This window comes from Haemaphysalis longicornis, unplaced genomic scaffold, assembly GCF_048455015.1.
Source record: "Haemaphysalis longicornis isolate Haplotype H1 unplaced genomic scaffold, Haemaphysalis longicornis Haplotype H1 scaffold_7, whole genome shotgun sequence".
Classification (NCBI taxonomy): domain Eukaryota; kingdom Metazoa; phylum Arthropoda; class Arachnida; order Ixodida; family Ixodidae; genus Haemaphysalis; species Haemaphysalis longicornis.
Genome location: NW_027526422.1, coordinates 188,546,067 through 188,562,342, shown reverse-complemented (window position 1 = coordinate 188,562,342; position 16,276 = coordinate 188,546,067). Strand labels below are relative to the sequence as shown.

At 46.4% G+C, this 16,276-nt stretch overlaps 1 protein-coding gene across 1 annotated transcript; it reads right to left on the bottom strand.

The window, feature by feature from the left end:
• Positions 1–418: 418 nt before the first annotated feature.
• Positions 419–6,938, bottom strand: LOC144146719 (techylectin-5A-like). The gene is made up of 5 exons (XM_077678647.1): positions 6,797–6,938; positions 5,425–5,567; positions 3,584–3,689; positions 2,782–2,949; positions 419–749 (listed from the first exon to the last, which is right to left on the bottom strand). The coding sequence occupies exons 1-5, from the start codon at positions 6,936–6,938 to the stop codon at positions 433–435; spliced, it is 876 nt and encodes a 291-aa protein (XP_077534773.1). The 3' UTR covers positions 419–432.
• Between the last annotated feature and the right edge of the window lie 9,338 nt (positions 6,939–16,276).

Genomic DNA, 16,276 nt, shown 5'->3' with positions numbered 1-16,276 from the left:
ATGCATTATACGGGCTGACTCACATGCTAGAACGGTCAGGTCACGCGGCTGAGTCATATTTTTTGTGTATATTTTGACGAAACGTCGCTCTGATGATTTAGGGGTGAAATCGCTTGAGAAGACAACTTGGCACTTCGAATGAAATAATGATCACTGTAGAAACACGAGGGGTGTAACGCCCCCCAAAAGTTTATTGGCGGTGAAGGACGAAATAAACGGTGGCATCACATCGCCATTTGTTCTTCGCAGTACATATCATCAATCAACAAACACTTCATTCTTACAATCACACACAGCGCGTGCACATCACGGAGTCAGTATTAGAGTCCGTAGGAAGGGAGAAAACAGGCCACTCCAGCCTCCTTTTTCTCGGTAGCGTGCTCGTACCATCCAATCTCAATTCGTATCTTCTGGTGGGGCTATAGAGGTAAATCACGGGGACGCAGGCGGAGCTACAGGAAGGCTTCGCAGTTCCAATGGGGTCTCCACCGGACGGATCATCATACGAACTCTCGGGTAAGAGTAGCGATAAAACCGGCTCGGGTGTCCACGGACGCTCCATTCAATTCCGTCTGCGAAGCTTTCATGCTCGCCGTTTAAATTAAGACCGTTGAGGTTTGCCAGGTGGCAGCGGTTGTACCACCATGCTCCGCGGTAGTGGAGGGCGCAGTTTTCTTCCGGATGCGCGTCGTTGTCGCTGTCAAACGTTGAGAAATTCTGGCCGTTGGCGTTGCTTAGAGCGTCCCAACCTGCACCAGTGTACAAACAAGGATGTCTTGTAACAAAGTGCATTCATGCAGTCATGAACGCTCAATAAAGATTTGGATATCCTGCATTTCTAGCGTTCAGTATCGCTGTATGCAGAAGCGGCGAATTCAAAGCAAAACACAATGTGCTATTTTTCCAATTGTATTTTTGGCTGCGATTTCGTGGGAAGCATCAGCCTCTCTTTCTGTTTTTGGACAACCCGGTACTCCTTATCTGCCTCTAAGTGACGCTTAAACGTCCTTTGGCGTTATGTGCGCCTGTAGATTTTTTTAACTGGAGTAAAAGAAGCTGGTGGTACGATGTGTGGAAAGCTAGAAAGAAAATTGTTGATGTTGCTAAACGATCTCCAAGAAAACGTGTCTCCTTTTTTAGAACTTTTACATGATGTTAGAGACAGAAACCGGAAGTGCGTACCGCTGCTCAGAAAGTTCCGCGTGGCATAAAACACTTAAGTGCGAAACTACGCATCGCACGCACTTCAATGTGCTCAGGTTAATCATCCTCACGACCCAGTGAAAGAAATTAAACAGTAGCGGTGCCCATTATGTTTCTTTCACTAATCTTGTTTAATATTTTCTTGCTGTTATTGCTTACCATTGTTAGGATGTGCCTATAGGTGGCTACGTATGCGTACGAGTGGTATTATTTCTAGAGAATCTAGCAGATTCAGAGTGGAGATCTATTTTTGGTTAACTGAGAACGTAAACTACTCGTTAATTCATTCAAGATGTGTTTCGTTAGTTAACATTCCTCTTAGGATTTCCACAAGCTCACCTGCACAAATATAACTCCAACTCAACTTTTACTTTGAGTATGTATATAAACGTACTAGCGATAGCTGGCCGCATTGCCCGGAAGGGCCAATATTGCAATCGGTAAAGCAGATATTGAGACATGATTGCTTACGATAATTACTTCGTTCGCCGTAACGTTGAACCCTATTTTGAATTCCTACTTGCTGTGAATACATGGGCCTCCACCAGAGGCGTGTAGCTAATAAAAATGGTAGGAACTCATGTTTACTTGGAAATATACCGAAAGAAATTTCCCTACGTTCGTGTTCTCAAACAAATGAATATTTATGAGAAGTGATATCTTAGTAGGTGGGAACGATAGTCGCAGTTTTATTACAGAAAACTAGCTTCTGGTTGCAGAAACCGCCGCGCCCTGTTCCAACAGAAAATTGAATTGAACAAACCTGCGGAGTTGTTTGGCTGCACCCCGGTCAAAAGTGTTTTCTGTCGTGCACTCTGCGCTTTCAGTGGTAGAGCCGTATCTTAGCGCATTTTTTCATCGCGATAGTGTTTTTTGTGCCTACCTAAATGCGACAGAGTACCAGAATATATGTCCTTAATGATTTACGGTTGGTATGTTTTTCTGATAGAACATAAAAAAGACAATGCTCTAAAAGCATCATAAAATTTCAATGCCTTTCCTAACACATGGGGCTCGAGGAGTGCGAACGCGGGAAAAGTGAATTCAGCTAAACAGCCAAATCGTGGTAGTTTCTGAAATGGATGATGAGAAAATGAGTGGGAAGATGAGGAGGCAGGAGCTGTGGTTAGGTGACGGGGACAGCTGAAGCCTCACCTTTCCAACGAGCCAGCAGAAAAGTTGTGCGTATAATAAAAATCCGACGAAATCTATTTTAGGTGTAGCGACGTTCTCAGTTATTACAGCAACTGTCCCTTTTCTTCTCAGTAGAACTGAAAGCTTACAAAAATGTTTTATTACAGTTGTAATACCGCAATCCCGACTGAAAAAAATCTCTATAAAGCGAAACCGTTATTCATGTACATACTGCAATTCATCACGCTCTAAATTTCAGATGGCGTTAGTGTTGTAGTGGTGCTATTAAGTTTGCGGTGACTGATTACATTTCCCCAGTTCTGGCGAAGGTATCTGCACCGACACCAATTAAACTATGGCTGCTTGCTAAATTATAGTTTCGGCGTAGACAAATGCCTACAGGATTCGTTCTTGTTGTATAGAAGCATGTAGTAGGAGTATTACCTGTAGGACCAACGAACTTTCCCAGTTGCAGCTTAAAGAAGTTTTCTTCGTTGTCAACCTTCACACTTTCGTAGTCGACAAATTTCTGATCTCCCGTGGTGTTGGTTAGCACTACACGAAGCATCATTTCGTCTTCTCCAGATGTTAAAGCATGGAGAGCGCTGTTTCCTGACAAGAAAAGGTCAAAATATAAAGAAGCTGATAACGTAGGAAACCAATGTACCGAATATGGTCCATTCGGAAATACGAACAATTGTGATTCGCTGGGCTATAACGGATGACCATACAAAAGAATCAGACGTAAGTTATAAAGAAGCTCTATTGAAGAAAAAACAATAAGGGTACCCAGAATTCCGCAGGTGTCGGCTTGATTTATGACATTTTCCTATAGTTTGAAAAGTTCAATGAAAAACGGTTACAAGTAACAACCGATAAATTTCTAGGCCTCTGCGTTTCGGAAAATGTTTGCCGCTATCCAAATTCTGCAGCGTTATTTTCAAGAAGCACGAAATATTTACGTGTATGCGGGGTTTTCTCCTTTTTACTAATCTGACAGGCCATGATAACATTGTTTTAGACGAAACTTTTTCAGAAGCGGATACCACTGTCACTTGAAAGGAGACACAAACACACACTAGTTTGTCGTAGTATTTTCACAGACGAGGAAAGTTGTTTGCTGTGTTTTAGGCATCCCATAACAGAACAGGTGGATGGAGCCCTTACGCCTTATGTTGAAAAGTTTTTGTACTTTCTATGCACTTTTTTCGATTGATGTTGGTATAGGCAAACTCTACTCTCTTACCGATCCAAAATTCCTTAGCCGGTACACCGAAACCTTCGGCATACTCCGTCCAGTTTCGATAAAAGTAATAAACGTTGTTACCAAACTGCCCTCGCTGTTGAATAACCTGCAAAAAAAAAGAGCACTGTCAGAAACTATTACTTCCGAATGTCGGGTGCTGAGGCTAAAGGCCCAACCACATGCAGCGTATTTTCGGCGTCGCGCGAGCGTCAGCGTCGTTCGGCGTCAATGCGCGGGCCCGCAGGAGAGGGCGAGTAACCGCATGGGACCGGCGAAATCACGCGCCGGCGTGCGCGCTCGACGCTTCTTTCGGCGTCCAGCACGATATTGAACAGTCGCCGGTATTTGTCGCGCGGGGACTTCCATTTTTTCTGCACGGTTTCTGCGGCACAAACACAAAAACAATGACGACTTGTTACAATAACTATGCGCACAGGCTGCAGCGCAGGTGACAAGTGCTTTACCTCCGTCCGCAACACCAGGCTCCACGGCTGCTGCTGCTTCATCCCACAACGTCTGTTTGCGGGGTTTGTTCTTGCTATCTTTGTGTTTAGCCTGCCATAGAGCGGGGCGGGCTGCGACTGCAGTTATTAATGCCCCAGCGTCGATGTTCGGCATGCCGGCCACCATTAAAACAGCGAGTGGGACTGGCACACGGTGTCTGGCACAACCGGGAACTGGCACCAGCGCCGCTTCCGCCGCTCGCGCCGATATCTGGCGAGCGTAGATATCGACGTCGCCCGAGCGTCAGCCCGCGGCGCCATGCATTTTGGCGCGCCTGCTGACGCTCGTCGACGCCGAACGACGCTGACGCTCGCGCGACGCCGAAAATACGCTGCATGTGGTTGTGCCTTTATACCTCGTGGCAAATTGCCATATTTTCAAGGAAAAGGTGTATAGGTAATACTTAGCACTCGTTTTTATCGCAATATGAATACCACGTTGTAAGCATACAAGTCAAAAGCGTGGATTGGAGGAACGTTTCCCGAAAGACGTTTGTTTTAAGCACGCTTGTAGTTCAATTAAGAAAATTGTGGCATAAATTAAACTCGACGGTCGGCCGGGCAGAGCGTGCCGGGAAAGGGAAACGGCAGCGTCGGAGAAGGGTTCTGGAAAACGCCCATGACGAACTCCGCCCAAACAGGGTAGGGAGCTGCCGCAAGAGCAATAGAAACCTAATTGAGAGGTGAAGCTACAACGGCGACGAACAGGATGCTGCCGTAGACGTCGGGTGGGGGGAACAAGCTTCAGAGGTTTCTTTGCACTGCACTCTTCAAGTCGGAAGGGGCGCGGCCGCACAATTCAACAGAAAGTTCAACAGCAGATTAACGGGACGTCCAACTAGGCTCTTGCCTGCACGTTCCTACACAGTTCTAAGCATCCTCTGTCAATTTTAGTCTTATTGGATGCACCATACAGCATGAACTTCGATTTGTCTCAATTCGGAAAACTCATTATTTAACGTGCGCTCGTCCTGATGTCTTCCCTACGTCTGTCGTCCTTCTGCGCAATCTTCATGGCTTTTTTAGGGATTAGATGGGGACTAATGGAAGGAAGTATGAATTCCACGCTCAAACCGGGCAGGGATATCACTGAATGAATAAAAAAATGTGTTGGCTATATCAGCATCTCCCCCCAGATATAAAATTGAAAACCATATGTTTGTTTTACTGCGTTACATTTAATCATAGGGCTTTCTCAGCATTAAAAGAGTGCCTAAAAAAGTGGACATCGGCTTGAGATCCCACAGCAGTACCCGGAGAACTGTCTCAATTACCTATCGAGCTTTAGGCTGCAGTAACACAATGATAGGCGGTCTGGCAAGCAGAAAAACGCCTCACCGTCCAACCTCCGCCGTCCACGTCCATGTCACAGTACACGGTCTGTCCCGAAGGACCTGCCGCCTTGTGGAATATTGTGTAGATTCCGCTCGTCCTCTGTCCCCCGTTCAATATGTCGTTGCAGTGCTTTGGTTGAACTGCGTCTGCGAAAATTGGGATAGGTACTGAGTACTTCGTGATGCAATAAATTTTTAGTTCGCATTTACGCAGAGCAGACAGCGAAGAAAAACACGCGTCAAGGGTGGGAACTAAACCGAAGCCTTCATTTTCCTCCTACGAAAATTGGAACTCTGAATTAACGACCCACCGCAGTGTCTCAGTGGCTAAGGCGTTGGGTCGTGTTTCGAAGGTCATGCGTTCGGGTATGTCCCGGAGAACATAACGAAAAAACATTCATAACAAAGGCCTCTGTTCTGGAAGTCTTGGAATCATAACTAGCACAAAAGGTTAACTGACCCTAACATGTCATAAACGCTTTAGTCACGGTTCATAAACGCTTTAGTCACTGCACCCCCAGGTTTTTTTTAGAAGCTCTGGCTTCCACCCTGAACGGTGGAAGCAAGCCACCCTCAATAGAGTTACATTGCCCTAAAACCGAAGGAATTGTAGTGAAAGCCTGCCTGCCCGGCAGTGTAGCTGGTATGGCACGTAAACGATTTCCGAAGGTGATGATCTGGGATCCCACCTGAGAAGCATGTTTGTTAAAAAATGGGTGAATTTCAACCAAAAAAGATGAACCACTTCGCCAATAAATTGCCTCGAATTATTAGTGCTGAATTTACTTTCGGCGTTCGCTGAACGAGCTCCTTCCTACCAAAATCCCATTTCACATGTACAATCTATACTTCCTTTACACCCACACGCAGTGGTTCGAACTTTTCAATTCCCATGATAACGGTATCGATGTACATTGCAAAATGTCCTGAAGGGCAGTGCAAAGAGGTGAGAGTTTCGCCTGAAAACGTTATTAGTGTACGTGCTTTCGTTGCCACCCAAAACGTTTCAGTTATACTGTAGTGACTGGTTAGCGAAGTGATTTCTTAATAAATAAAAATTCAACTCGCTTATGCGGCATTTTATATAACGACGATTCGCATTTCATTCCAACCGATGCTAATTACAACTATACCAGTGGTGCGCATGCGTGCGGGTGCATCTGTGGATACCCATCTCTACTCAGGGGCTTTGAGGGGCCTAAGAAATGTAGATAACTTTCCGTGCCGTATTGCGGAAGGTGGCAGGTACACATATTCATGTCACCACGTTCTTAACCCTGAACAATGAAATGTTTGTTTCCAAATAACGCCATCCTTCTGGAAGGTAGCTGGGGTGAAGTATTTTGTCGGAAATGATTTAGACGTAGGATACTTACTTTTAATGTCGTCAAGGTGCTGAGCCAACTCCAATACGTGCTCCTCTGCCTTTTCGATTGATGGCTTCACCATTGCTGCCGGCTGCACTGTGCTTACTAATAAAGCACAGGTTATGCAGAAAGCGAAGACCATGGGAACCATATTGGCCTGTATGAACGATAGAGAATTCAGGTTTCAACAAAAGACACGAAAGTGCACTTTCTTTCTAAGTTTTCTATGGGTTTTTTCCCCAAGCTGATTTTAATAAAGAAGAGAAAAACTACCAGGTTTTCTCTATCTAAAAGTTAACAGCTGATTAGTGTTGCTCTCGTCTTCGTCATACTAAACGTATGCTCAATTGAGGGCTTAATTCCACACAGTTGAAAAGCATTGCCTTCTATCTGCACTATTGGGGCTAGATCTGAACTAATATTGGGCTAGATAGGAACAACAGCGATTTTCATGGTTCACCTATATTGCTAAGTTTTAGGGATGCACATTTCTGAAACGTTCATTGTCCACTTATGAACATCATGTTTCTGTCAGTATACAAAATATGCGCGCCAATGTCTTCCCGCCAAGATATTTTAAATAGCATACCTTAAAAAAAGGAGTATCACATTATGTTTAAGGAAACGTCTGCAGATGCGGTGAGTGCGTAGCTTTGGGGGCACATTTTGGCCCCGTAAGCTTTGAGCTTGGAGACTGCAGTGCAGCGCTTTGCCTCCGTTTTCCCCGTTAAGTGCACGGCGAAACCACCGCGTAGCTAATAAGTGGTCATTATTGTGTTAAGGTGTCTTGATTTAAGGCACAAAAGCCGTAAGTGTCCCATTCTGCGAAGAATCTTCGTGGTTGTCGTAGCAGCCCAGTGAAGAAATTGACTGTCTCTGTCGAGAACCCGGGTGTGCACAGTAGCAGTTCAAAGATCAACGAACTGTGTTATTTTTTATTTTTTATATATTAAATGGTAATCATACGACTTTTATGCGCGTAAAGGACGCCTTCTAAAATATACACAGTTTAGGAAGAAGAACAAGTCAAAAGTTCAAACTAAAAGTCCGGGAGGAATCCACATGCATCCGGAATGTAGCGCCATTGTAGGGGCTCAATTTGGACGGCAGAGACGCTTCGTACCCGCGCTTATTGCTCCCGAAAGAGCCCTTTTGTTGAACGAGGAGGCTACGAATAATGGTCGCTGAGGCGGTACTTTTACAAACTAAACAGCCACACAAATAAGAAGAGATCACTTGTAACTGCACTGTCTCTGTCCCCCTAAAGAAATCGGATAACTAAGGGGTGATGTCTATGCCTTAACAGGGTCCGTTGTAGAATGACACATAAAAGCACCGGATTTTGTTACATCATAAGCAAATGGGCCAACGTTTCATGTTGCATACACAACCGAGAGTTCACAGACCATAATACAAAATATTCCTTAGGATTTAGCCACCTGTTAACCGGTAGTGTTGACGTATGCAATTTATAACGAAAAATGTTTTTGCAGCCGGCTGTATGCACATCCGTCTAACACGTAATAGAAGAGTGTGATCCCTAATATTGTAGTATGGCTGGCGACATATAGGTACAGGGAACAAGTCTCACGGTAATACACAGGTTATCTGTTTTTTTTTAGGCATCCAAGAAGTATTCTAGTGAGAAACGTACTGCAGAAAACTGAATGTCTCCACTACTTCTCTAAGAAACTCCCAGGGAGGCCTAGTCCCAACAGGAACAAATAAATACGGCAAGTGCGCACCGAACCGATGTTAAGCACTACTCTTAGGATGGGGTGGTTCATACGTCTGAAGAAAAGAAAGCGGTAAGCCAGATGGTGCACACCAATGCAGGCAAGTCAAATACCTCAAAATTATAAGAGGAAGAAAAGATTATCTCTCCTTGTGAGCTAAAAGCGTGAACTCTCCTCGAACATAGTGAGTGACCTATGCAGGGCTTGCACCTTACCCCTAGGAGAGTGGTGCAATTGGAACACGTTGGCAAGCTTTCCAAAAAGAAAAACGTTGCACGCTTGAGCACGGGTAAATATTCATAATTTTTCTTCATGCATGATTGTGTCTTACGCTAAAATCTCTGAAGCGCTGACTTCCAGTCAGGAGCACTGTTACGTATGTGGCTAAAGGAAATCCGACGTACTGGAGGTCCTCCCATGCCGCCGTTATTCCCCCATAAAACGTGGGCTGAGTATCCCCCCTGCCGAGCGAAAATCCCTTTGACGTTTCAAGATTTAGGGCAGCGCAAGATACTTCGCAAAACTGCCTGATTACCCTGAGCCAGTCTTGGGCACTAACTAGTTACTAGTAACACGTTACCGGTAACTAGCTACTTTTTTCAGTAACTTGTAACTGTAACTAGTTACTTTTAAGTTAGAGGAACTTGTAACTGTAACACTGTTACTTTTTGTGGAGTAACTGTAATGAGAAATATTGTTACAGTTACTTTATTTCCATAAAAAAATTATCCTACAGCAACACTCATTATTGACCAATGTACAGTTTGCGCGTTTCACTTTTAAATGCGAATGCATTTCTTAGTCGAGCCATGTCAGGCGCCGTGCGGCGTCCACGCGCCCGCAGGTGTTATCTCTCCGCTCTCACCCCCTCTCCCATAGCAACAGCTGAGAGCGCGCGCGCTCCTCCTCTCCCCTAGCAACCGGAGCAGGTGGTGCGGGCGGATCAGCGGCGAGTGAGTGGAGAGGAGGAGCGCGCTCGGGCGTGTGAGGGCGCTCGCATCGCGTGAGCTCGCCGGAGCTCCCGCGTGTGTGGGAGAGTGTAGGCGAGGGTAGGCGCGGTGCTTCGGTGCTTCTCCTCTCGACGCTCGCCCCACTCTCCCACGCCCGCATGCTTCTCAAAGACCCTTTGACTGTGCACTTTACCGACCACAAGGCAGTGATCGTGGCCGTCAAGTACAACGACAACACAAACAGGTGTTAAATAAATGGTTACGCTACAAATCACCGTCTCCTCATTAATTATAAATTCCGCGCACTCTCGCGCAAAAGAAATGCATTCGCATTTCCCCACGATTCCCTTCGGTGAGGTGGGGTGAATTTTTTCGGCCTTTCTTCCGCAGAACCTTCGTCTACTTCATCTACGCCAGCTCACTCCCTTCTCATGGGTGAAAAACATCTGGACTAGAAATGTTTAGACGTGCACGTGTGCGTAGTGTCCCACACGGTCTACTAAGAGCTCGAAGTTTAAGTCTAAGCTGCAGTATTTTCCTCAGCAGCGCGACATCGCTCTCACCCACGCCATAAATAACGCTGCCACACGCGCCTAAGCGCACGGGGATGCATGTTGAAGAGCCACAACCTACAGTCCGACGCGCGGCTGCGCCATTTTCGCCACATCTGGAGTGCAGTAAAAGTGTTTGACACAAAGGCGAACAGGAAAACAAACACCGACAAACGCCAAACAAAGCACTGAGACCCTTTCACTTTCGCGGAAGCCTGGAACACTCCGGTCAGGGCGTCGCTTTCTCATTAGCGACGTGGAGCCCCGTTTGCAGGGTCGTAAAACGCCGCGGGGAGTCTCTCGGCGGCCTCGCGCTCGTCCAGCCCTGTGAGCACAGAGTGTTCGATTCACAAGTCGCAGTTGCTTGCGACCATTGTTCGCTTTAGAGACGCCTGGCCGTATCTGGGACCACGCATTTGGCACCCCTGGCTAGAGGCTTCATCGAGCTGTACCAAGTGCTCGAACGAGGTCGAGGGAGTAATAAATTTCATGCCCCTCCACACATACGATGACCCCAACGATGGTGGCCCCCGAGTGCCCTCACACCAGCCAGCATCTTGGCCAGCATCTCAAATTGGTCTCCGTCTTCGACCACAAGTACGAAATAAAAAGTTAACGAACTGCTTTTTTTAGTATCTTTCAAAAACACCACGACAACCGATGTACTCCCACGTCCGTTTCCCCTTTCCTCCCGGAGCCTTCCGTCGATCCGCCGCCTCCACCCCCTTTTTCGCATTCTCTCTCACTACGCGGGGCGGTCAAGCGACGGCATTGTAGGCGAAGATCAATTAAGTTGACATTGAAAGATTGTTTCGGCTGTGTTGTCCTCCAGTGCGGTATAGTATAAGTTCGGCCTTTCTGATTACAACTTTGAAAAACAGCTAATTTTATGCTACAGTGATGTTTGCAAATAAATTTCTTGCAGTGAGAGTGCAGCAACCAAAAAAATAAAGTTCCTTATGATGGATAGCAAAACTTCCGTAATAAAAAAATAAGGCCTACACAACGATTCATGGTTTGGGCATGAGTGTGCATCATTTTAGGATGCCCTCGTGGAGGCTTGACTACGTGCAATTTTCACTACCTGCATGCCTTCGTACGTTTCTATTAAATAAAACAAATCTTTTTAGCTATTACTTAGTTTTATACAGTAACGGAAAAGTAACGACGTTACTTTTTTGCAGTAACTGTAACTGTAACTGTAACTAGTGAGTTTTGGAAAATCCGTAGCTGTAACTATAACAGAGTTACTTTTTTGGGTTAGGTAACTGTAACTGTAACCCTGTTACTTTTTTTCGGTAACGTGCCCATGACTGCCCTGAGCACTACCAAAATCCTTTTTTGTTGCTGTTACAAACGTAGGCAATTTCATCAGCGTAAGCTAGGACCTTGACTTCGCACTGTGCCAGTGAGAAACCTGTAACGTTTGTGTTCCGAATTATAATAAGACGTAGTGGTTCGAGGTATAAGTCGAATAATAGTGGAAACAATGGGCACCCGCTCCGACCAGAAGATCGAATATAATAAGGAGCAGAAAGCCCCCTAGAAATGATCAACCTTGTGGTACAGTCATAACAAAAACAGCAGAAACTAACCCAAGGCATTGCGGTGGTTTTTGCTATTTTTTTCTATACAACCTATTTCAAATCTCGAGAAACATATATAAAAGGACTATTTGCAAACCGTGCTGCTAAGTATACCAGTTGAAAGGAGTTCTCTTGAAATCGGCGACAGAAAATTACCAAGACTTCCCCTTAGAAGCTGGACAATGATACAAACCGCTGCCAATTAGGGTACCAATCAGGCCAGCATAATGCAAAATTGGTTCGCGCTTTTGTCCTTCCTGTTTTCGTGAAGCACACGTACTTGGGAGATTAGCAAGGAATCTGGCGCTTTTATGGGCAATGCGTTTGCTGCACAAAATTCACAGAAACCACGAATTGAAACGTAAATGCCGTGCAGCATCGTGTGACGCCTCTGAGTGGTGGAAGATGTGTAGAACATGTTCACACCAGCGGCAAAGAACCCTTATTTTTGAGAATCAATGGCGCACTCCGATCTGCTCGGTGACGACGTATTTCGCACCGTAAAACAAAGAAACGAAGGAAAAAAAAACACACGCATACATGGTGTAGTGGAAAAGAAGCCGGCCGAAGTAATACGCGCCAAAAGAAATACAAAAAAAACCAGAGGGCCGAACGATACAGCAACACAAGGAAGCAGTAAACACGTTGTTATAAGTATCGCGAAGCTTTCCCCTTGAAAGCACCTTAGCAGACCTAAGTGTCCCGAGGCACCTCTTAACGCCAAAAGGCTACTAGGCTCATTGTGCGAACGCCCTGCCTTCATCATCAAGCCACCATTATCTCACAAGGAGTCCTTAAAACTCTGACTGGATGCGGCCGGTTCCATTCCGCGTGCCCCAGTAAGAAAACACAAAAGAATAGGAGCGAGCGGCGCCGCTTTCAACAGACAGAAATGGCCGCTGCTCCGCTGCACCGGTGCACTGCCGACGGGGGAGGAGACCATCGCGACGACGCGAACCGTGCGAAACGACCTGCCGCCTCAAAGCAACGTTCATCCGCCACGCCGAAACCATGACCGGCCCGTATATTAAACCCAGCGATATAACCGTGCCACACACTACACGAAACCTAATTTCCTCAACTGTACAGATCGAGAGAGTTATCTTTCTAAGCACAACAGAATTTCTCACGGTCATATGTTGGTGTAAATTAAATCTTAACGACACATTGCAAACGATTGACGCTTGCTAGGGGGCCCGAACATGAACAAATTATATCTGGGGTTGTGTTTCGGCGTTTTTAGCCCTCACGCGCCTCCGCAACAACAGCGTATCCCCACTGCCAACGTGAGCCCATATATTTTAGTATCGTTTAGACTTTTTTTAGATCGTTTAGATCGTTTTAAGGCAGGAACGAGAAAGAAAAAAATAGAACTCAGGCTTTTTAATTAAGAAAAACTAGGTTTTAGCAACTCCCTCAGCTCTGTTTCTACTACGAAAAGTGATTTTTACGAAACAATTAGCTGCCACAACTATTCGAAAAGTTTCAAATGTCGCGATACCTGACGTCCCGAGTTATTCAACAAACGGAACATTAAAAGCACAGTTACCAGTGTGTGGGTTATTTGGCGTAGTGATTGGAGGTTGTGGCCATTACTACACCAGGTTGGCCAATCCTGCTCAGTTGAGGGAGTGTGTAACCGGCAACGGTCGCCGGGGTCAGGCCGCACCCCAAGCCCTATGCTATTCTCCAATTCCATCAACACGCGGATTTCTTTTAATCCGGTGGGAATTGTCTTTCACCGGGATTCCAACCACGGTCCTTCTGAATGCCAGGCGGATGCTCTACCTCTACGCCACCGCTGTGTGTACTCACCTACTGGGCAGAAACTTGGAGGCTCACTAAGAGGGTTCAACTTAAATTGAGGACGACTAAGCGCGCAATGGAACGGAAGATGATAGGTGTAACATGAAGGGAGAAGAAGAGAGCGGAGTGGGTCAGGGACTAAACGCGTGTTAAGGATATATTAGTAGAAATTAAGAACAAGAAATGGACGTGGGCAGGGCATGTAGTGCGAATGCTAGATAACCGTTGGTCATTAAGGGTAACAGAGTGGATCCCTAGAGAAAGCAAGCGTTGCAGGGGGCGGCAGAACGTTAGATGGGCAGATGAGATCAAGAAGTTTGCGGGGATAAATTGGTTGCATTTAACACAGCACCCGCATAATTGGCGATCCATGGGAGAGGACATTGCCCTGCAGTGGGCGTAGATAGGCTGATGATGATGATATTGAGGATGACGAGTCTTGAACAATTGATAACCCCTATGTCGTGCCCTTGCGTCAAGGAAGCGTTTCAGAAGCCTACATAGCTGTGATTAGAATGCATAAATGTCACGGTATTACTTTTTTTCCTGAAAAATTTTCTCTAATGTGTGGATTTTACTCAAAAATATTCGTCGTGTGAAAGAGTTTTGCCTGGCCGTACAAGCGCTGTATTGGCAGTCATCCACTGAGTAATGAGGCTGTATTTGTTAGTGAAGCTGGTGCCCTTGGCTTGGTATGACAGAGCAGTGTTAGTGACTCCAAAGTGTGGTGTTTCCCAAAAGGTTACCGATATGTTTCAGCTGCCGCAGCACAGCTTCCTCTTGAGCTCGGTTGCACTGAACACGCGAACGTCTGGCAGCCGGTTCTATCAGAACAGACAACCATGGCCTCTGCGCAGGAAAGCTCGTGCGCCGTGCGTGTGGGAAGAGTAGGCTTGCAGTGCGCAGTTAGCGCAATCGTAGTGTCTGTTGATCATCTGGTAGCTTTAATTTTGTTTGGGGGAGCGGCGGACCTGTCTGGTACTGTACAAAGAAGTGTAAACCGGAATCGACCAGAGAGCGCTGCTTATGACGAAGAACCATTTTGTAAGTGTTGATGCAGTGTGAGGGTACTGTAATATGCCGTTCATTAAAGGGACACTGAAGTGAATTTGTCAAGCTCCCGTTTTTGCTTGCACTGCGTAGACTGGCTCAAAATAACACACTTTTCATCGTTTATCCGGTTGACAAATCGGTAAATATTTTATAAAGCGCGAAAGAAGAAAAACTACCATGCGCGGTTTGCGGCGGCCGTACCAACTAAAGCTGTGACGTTAGGAGGAGCCGCACCGTGATTGGACGATGCCCAAGGTGAGCAACCAAACAAGTTTCGGTTTCGGTTTCGGTTCTGTAAAACACAACCGGTGGCGTTGTTGGATGGGCATTCTCAATAACTCAGTAATCATCGTACCGCGCTTCTGCCATGTTGTCACCTGTAAAAATGCATAAAGATAAGCCTCCCAGGACGGCTTGAAATCGTAGCATTCACTAGCCGAGGCCTACGCAGTGCGTGGACGCCCTCCGCGTACCCGCAGATGCCCAAATGTCATGCGCTTTTCCCCCATATGTGGAGCTTGCCTCACTCATGCCTGTACGTAAAAAGCGTGTTCGCACCAGGCCAAGGGTCTGTTCATTCTGGCCTGTGCCCACTGCCCGCAAGCAGTCGGTGCTTATGGCAACAGAACGCCAACGAGAACTCGCTAGCGCGCCAGTGCCAGCCTGCGCGCGTTCTGTGAACTAGTTCGTGGAGCCATGAACGTTGCGGCCCAAAAAAAGGTGAACTCAATGTAGAAAACATCGGCAGAAAACGAAAAAGTTAACTTACAAAAAAAGCACGTACCCGCGGGGATTCGAACTCGTGACTTGCAAAATACTTGCATACCTAGCGCCCCAGACAACTAGACCACGGGGACGGGCTCTGCTGACCTTGGTAATATAGGGTATATATTGTACAACCAGTTTACACTTTTATTTAGTTTTGGCATTTCAAGCAGCTTAGGTGACTATTTGTTGTATTGCGCTCGTGCAGTAAGCGACGCCCGAGTTTCCACAATAGCTCACGTCGAGCAATTGCATTTCGTAGACGGAAAAGCGTTCGCAGATGCGTAGTCGTGCTGCTGACCGCTGTGCTTGTTCGCCCAGCGCAAAAAAGTGCTTCCCGCACCCTAGTTTTACGCTGTAGGGTAAAAATATCAGTTCATTTTATTTCCTTAGTACCTATATTGACTTCGCTGACTTTTCTCCCGCCTTAAAGAGGCCTTATATTTTCCTACTGGCGTACCAGTCACCGAAGCGTCGCATGTGCGCTTGTGCAGCGCTTGTGTGAAGCGACCTTGACTTGGAGCTAGATACAGTCTACAAACTAACCAAGTAAAGAAAGGCAGATTCTTCCATTCACAAACGTGTCCTGGGTTCGTTTCAACCCGGACGAACGAATTGCGACGACCCGTCGGCGGCCGGCGGACGAAATGCTGGGCCGACTGACTCTGTCTGAAGGCCGGGGAGCCGTGCAGTAACGCAGCCAATTGCCAGCTCATCCCCTCCTGACGTCACACGAAAACGCCGCAGAAAATGGGCGAGCGTAAAGAAAGGAGGACAGCATTTTCGAATTAATTTTTCTACTAAATAAAATCGCGTAAACGCGCCCAGGGTGGTCGAAACATGGCCTGGGGACTCCGGACTACAATTTGCGCAAGTAATCCCGCAATGTTTACATATCACTTCAGTGTCCCTTTAAACTGGATGTCGTATTCAGAAGCTTCAATTTTTCTCAATTTTAACGGGCTGGCTACAATAGACTTGATGCAGCGTTTGAATGCACGCTACGCGGAAGCCTGACAGTGTCGTGTCATTGCTTATCAGG